The sequence below is a fragment of the Haemaphysalis longicornis genome, unplaced genomic scaffold (assembly GCF_048455015.1).
Source record: "Haemaphysalis longicornis isolate Haplotype H1 unplaced genomic scaffold, Haemaphysalis longicornis Haplotype H1 scaffold_2, whole genome shotgun sequence".
NCBI lineage: Eukaryota > Metazoa > Arthropoda > Arachnida > Ixodida > Ixodidae > Haemaphysalis > Haemaphysalis longicornis.
Window position 1 is genome coordinate 53,220,140 of NW_027526295.1, and position 4,829 is coordinate 53,224,968.

At 44.7% G+C, this 4,829-nt stretch overlaps 1 protein-coding gene across 1 annotated transcript; it reads left to right on the forward strand.

The window, feature by feature from the left end:
• The first annotated feature begins 450 nt into the window (after window positions 1-450).
• LOC144167972 (BEN domain-containing protein 5-like) lies at window positions 451-3,392 on the forward strand. Its single transcript, XM_077697081.1, has 3 exons — window positions 451-559; window positions 2,150-2,363; window positions 3,226-3,392. Exons 2-3 carry the CDS (start codon window positions 2,174-2,176, stop codon window positions 3,390-3,392), a joined length of 357 nt encoding a protein of 118 aa, XP_077553207.1. The 5' UTR covers window positions 451-559; window positions 2,150-2,173.
• Window positions 3,393-4,829: the final 1,437 nt, after the last annotated feature.

The window sequence follows — 4,829 nt, forward strand, 5'->3', positions numbered from 1 at the left end:
CATCTACTCATATAGCAAATGTTTAGCCCAGATGTTTGTTGCATAATTTTGGTGCAGCGTGGTAATTAATCTCTTTAGGCAGGTTGCTATTCTAAGCACTAAGTACAACTTCGGGATTCATGGATGCATGTTAAGGGCCACCAACTCAACGGCCATTCAGCTTTGAGACCACAATAACGCCGCAACCTGGTTCAAGCAGGGTGATTAGGAGGTAGTCATACTGCTGTTTGCAGCATTGTTGAGAAAAATACACCACTAATCCACAATTGTTCGTTCTGTGTTGGTTATTGCATTTCAATGCACAATTACGTAACCATGCTAGCTGAACTTTTTTTAGGAGTTTTTGTGTGCTTTGAATGCAGTGCATCTATCTGACCATTACAGTTGCATTCAGGTGGTGATACCTCAGGCCTTATTCTTATCTTTAGCTTTTTTTTTTTTTGCAGTGCCAGCAACTTCTGCACGGCCGGTGCCCCCTGCAACTGTTGCCAGGCCACAGTGGCAGCGCGTGGTCCCCCCTGGGCCTGTCGTCAGCACATTTTTAGTTGCAGATGGGCAGGTAAACAGCATGTTTTCCTTTCTCAATGTGTATGCTAATGAAACTAATGAAGGCACAAAAAGTGCCAAATTAATGTTCAATTTGGAGGTCCATATCATTTGCCTTTAAAATTGCTATTACAGCTCAAAACAACCATGTGTAGATCCAAAAGGATTGATTAAAAAAATGTTTCTGAGGTAAAAAAAAATTTGACAGTGTGTGTTTGTTCGAACTAATGAAATTCACTTTTGTCAGGTTTCAGTTTGGTTATAACAGTGCAAAGAGGGGGCTTCAACAGTGAAGTTATATAAGGTATTATACAGGGCATATAGTGAAGTGTACTGAGCCTTGGCATTTTTATTCGATGGAGAAAGGTCAAACTAAAATGCCAATTAAAACTAGCCTGCCAGTGATAAAAAGTAGCTGCATATAAAAAACTGGAGGTACAGTAAAAGCTCGTTAATTTGAACTCGAAGGGGACCATAAAATTCTTCAAATTATTGGACGGGCGCTAAGATGAAGTGACATTGTGGCACACTGTGGGAAGAACACACAGAAGCCACCTCTGAACTCGTTATCGCGAATTATTAGGCGCTATTACACGCTTGTTGCACACGCCACGTGATCGCAGGCCTAGATCAGCAACTGCGACCCAAAGAAAACCTGCAATGGCATGCGCCGGAGCGCAGGCGCCGGTGGCACAGCGCCCGCTGTGGAAGCAAAATAAGGTGTCGCAGCAGCTATGCTGTTGTTTTTAGTTTCGTTTTGTATCTCAAGTAAATTTGATTTGGTTGGGATTTGCAACACATCCAAATCACTCTCAGCCGACTTCTTCGGGGAGCGATGAAAACCAGGGGACCACAGTTCGAATTAACTGTTGGCTTAAAGTTGGGCAATGCATTGCAGGGCCAAATATGAGTTGCGCAACACGAAAGCAAAACTGAAACTGTTGTGGAGGGTTTGTGAATGGCCTTGTGGCTTTTAGAGCTATAACACGTCCTACAGAAACATGCGCAGTGGCAATAAAACTGCCTTGAATCACAAACTATGTAAACTGGCGCTATTTGATATTTTCAGAGGATTCACATCTGATTCACCATTGGTGCTTTTGATAAAAAATGCTGATTGGCAATAATTACATGTGGTGCACCTTTTTTTTTGGGTAGCTGTGATGTGCGGCGACCACACTCAGTTTTTACACTCATGTGAAACGGATTTGTGTCAAATAAAAATAAAAATACCTGATTTTGAAGGCGCATTTTCTGAGCTAACCAGAAATAGTTGGTTTGCTTAGAAATGCTTCGAATGTGGTGAAAACCTGGACTAAAGCTATGGACAAAACTGAACAAATTTGTAAAAGCAAGAAGAGTTCATCGGCCCAAATGTAAATGTAAAGAATCACTGCATATTGCAGAGCATTGTGGTGGCATGTCTCTGAGCTCTATCTCTCTGCATCAAATGGTATATCGCGATCCTAGTCACGTGATTTGGCCTGCTAGTAAAATTAAGGTCCAACATCAATGCACCCCCATTATAAAGTAGTGAGATTGTGAAACTCAAATGATTAGGGAAGAATTTTATTTATTGCTGTGACTTGTTTTGTAATTGCAGGTGCAGATTGGTCCTGAGTTGACCATGCCGGAGCCAAAGTGGCATTGGATTCTGAGGGGCACGACCGATGGCAAGTTCACCTTGGACTTGGCACGCCACCTGTGGAGCCAAGAAGAAGCTGCGGAACGCAGCTTGACTGGGCAGGCGTGCCGCAGCATGACTGGGGCAGCCCAGAAAGTTACGGCCTCACCGGTCAAGGTGGAAGTTGTAAAAAGTATGGGAGTATAAGTATATCTCTGTTAAGAAAGTAAGGAGTGATTATTATCATGAAATAACAAAGTAACACATAAATGAGCAAGTTAAACCAATTTTCAAACTTATTCTGCATAATGCACAGATCTGCTTGAACGACTGGTGGCTTACAAAGACGTGCAAGTAGGCAGTAAGCTCATATATTTTCGATTGGTCATTCTATAGGGTTTTAATCAGAAAGTATTGTTATGAACTCAAGGGTATAGAAAAAACTTTAAGATCCTCAATTTCAGGTTAGGCTGCATAGTAATTTAAGGTTTAAATCATGGTATAGCTTAAAACTTTGATGAAGTGCATAAAATTTGTGGAGTGGAACCTTGTTTGGGGCCTAATTGCACACAAAGGTGAATTAGATGTGCCTCTGATTTGACAATAATGTGATCATCAGCTGCTTATATTATGCCACTTATGTGCTAAGAAACAAAAACCATCAGTAACCCATTTGCTTACAGTTGTTTCTAGTTTTCCTTTTTTTTTCCCCCAATAATATGCTTCATTTTTGTGCTGCTGAGCACGAGGTCGCGGGTTCGATCCCTGGCCGCCGCGGCCGCTTTTCTAATGGAGGCGAGAAGCAAAAACGCCCGCAGTGTCTACGAGATTTCGGCGCACGTTAAAGATACCCAGGTGGTCAAAATTAATCCTGAGCCCTCCACTACGGCGTGCCTCATCGCCTGCGTTGCGTCGGCACGTTAAACCCAACAATCAATCTATACGCTTCATTTCAGCACCTTGTATTTTACACAGTTATGATTTTATTAGGTTATCGTTTCAGTTTATTTTTAGAAAGTGTGGAGGGGTATACGTGGTTTTCATGTTTCTTTCAGACTGCTTGGCCAAATATGTGGAGCTCCACCCACTGCCCGAGCCCCCTGCGGACGTGCGTGTCAAGAATGCGCGGAAGTACCTCCGCAACTTTTTCACGGAAGCGGGTCACCAGGGCAAGCGAGTCCGCCTGCCGAAGAATGCGCAAAAAAATAAACCTGTGGAGTGAGCGCAGGCCTTCACGTTACTTACTACACATTTGGCAGCGAGTGTCTGCAGCCATACGTGTATCTATGCATGACAACTTGCACACAGAGGAGACAAATTTATGCATCGTTATTTTGTCGTGGGCTCCGAGCTATAAAATTACTCATTTGGACATGGCGGCTTTTGCTACTGAATGTTCCGATTCATGTGCTGCTCAAGACAATTATATGTTCCGAGTATTTTTAAAATATAGGTCAGGTATATAGTGCTACACTGGGCTCAAAAATGCTGCTACGGCCGCCATCCTGTCATTCTACGACCCAGCAGGTTTTCATTCCCGCCATTTTCACCGCCGTACCCGGCAGCTTTGTGCCCACCATTCGTCCAGGCCTATTCAGCAATTCTGTACCCACCATTTTCACCGCCGTGCCCAGCAGTGCCCTGCCCACCTAAGCACCCGGTATTCAGTATGGCGGGGATCCCACTACAATAATCCACTATTTTGGCCGGCAGCAGCTTCCGCCACGCCCGGCGTGGCGGGATTTCGGACAGGGTGGCGGCGCAGCGCAGCCAAAACGGCAACAGCAAAGAGCAAGGCCGGCCAAGGTGCCTCAACAAATGGCGGCCTCCGGATCGGACACGTTAGCTCCAAGCCAAAGTTCCCCGACATCAGCCGAGCGCCTGTTATTCGCAATGATTGAAGGTAAGTTGTAGCATGAGCTCTGAATCGTAATCCCAGCTTTTTTTTTGTCTGGATGGGTGACCGTAGGGCCGGGCTGATCTAAAAAATATAAAAGAAAACGCTCAAAATACCGCGTAGCTGAAGCGAGCACATGCATCCCGCCAAGTTATCTGAAATCGTGTTAACAAAACATACGGCCTCTGTAAAACGAACTGTTAGCAGTTATAGCTCGCAGTATTCGTCAGTTCACACTTTTATACTGGAGCAAGCGCAGTGGGCGAAATGACATGGGAAGAGAGCGGGACGTACCGATCATTTGCTGCTACGACACGACTGCCGAGACGGGGCTCTCTTTACGCGTTCGTCGTTGTTTCCGCGAGCTGCTGTATTGCGCTCTTAACCGAATGGAGTCGGTGACGGCGAATGTCAAGGAGGCACACGTTTTACAGGATCAGTGCTTCAACCCCACATGAGCTCACGTCTAACAAAGCAGTCTACAGCTTGTAAACTATATGAGCTGTCGCGTTCATTGTGTTTGGCGTCTTTGCTGCTCTAATATGAGCCATGTAAAATGCTCAGGATGGCTACATTTCTTACACGATAGCTGTGTTGTTTGAACTTCCTGTAACTTTTGCATTCTCTCGTACAGGCACTCCAACGAGCTCTTATGCTCTGCAAGGCGACAAAACTGCGGATGATAACGCAACATGCTCTGGTAAGCCGCCTGTTTATTTAATTGATCTTTACAACAAATATGGACTCTCTCCAAAGAGCTAT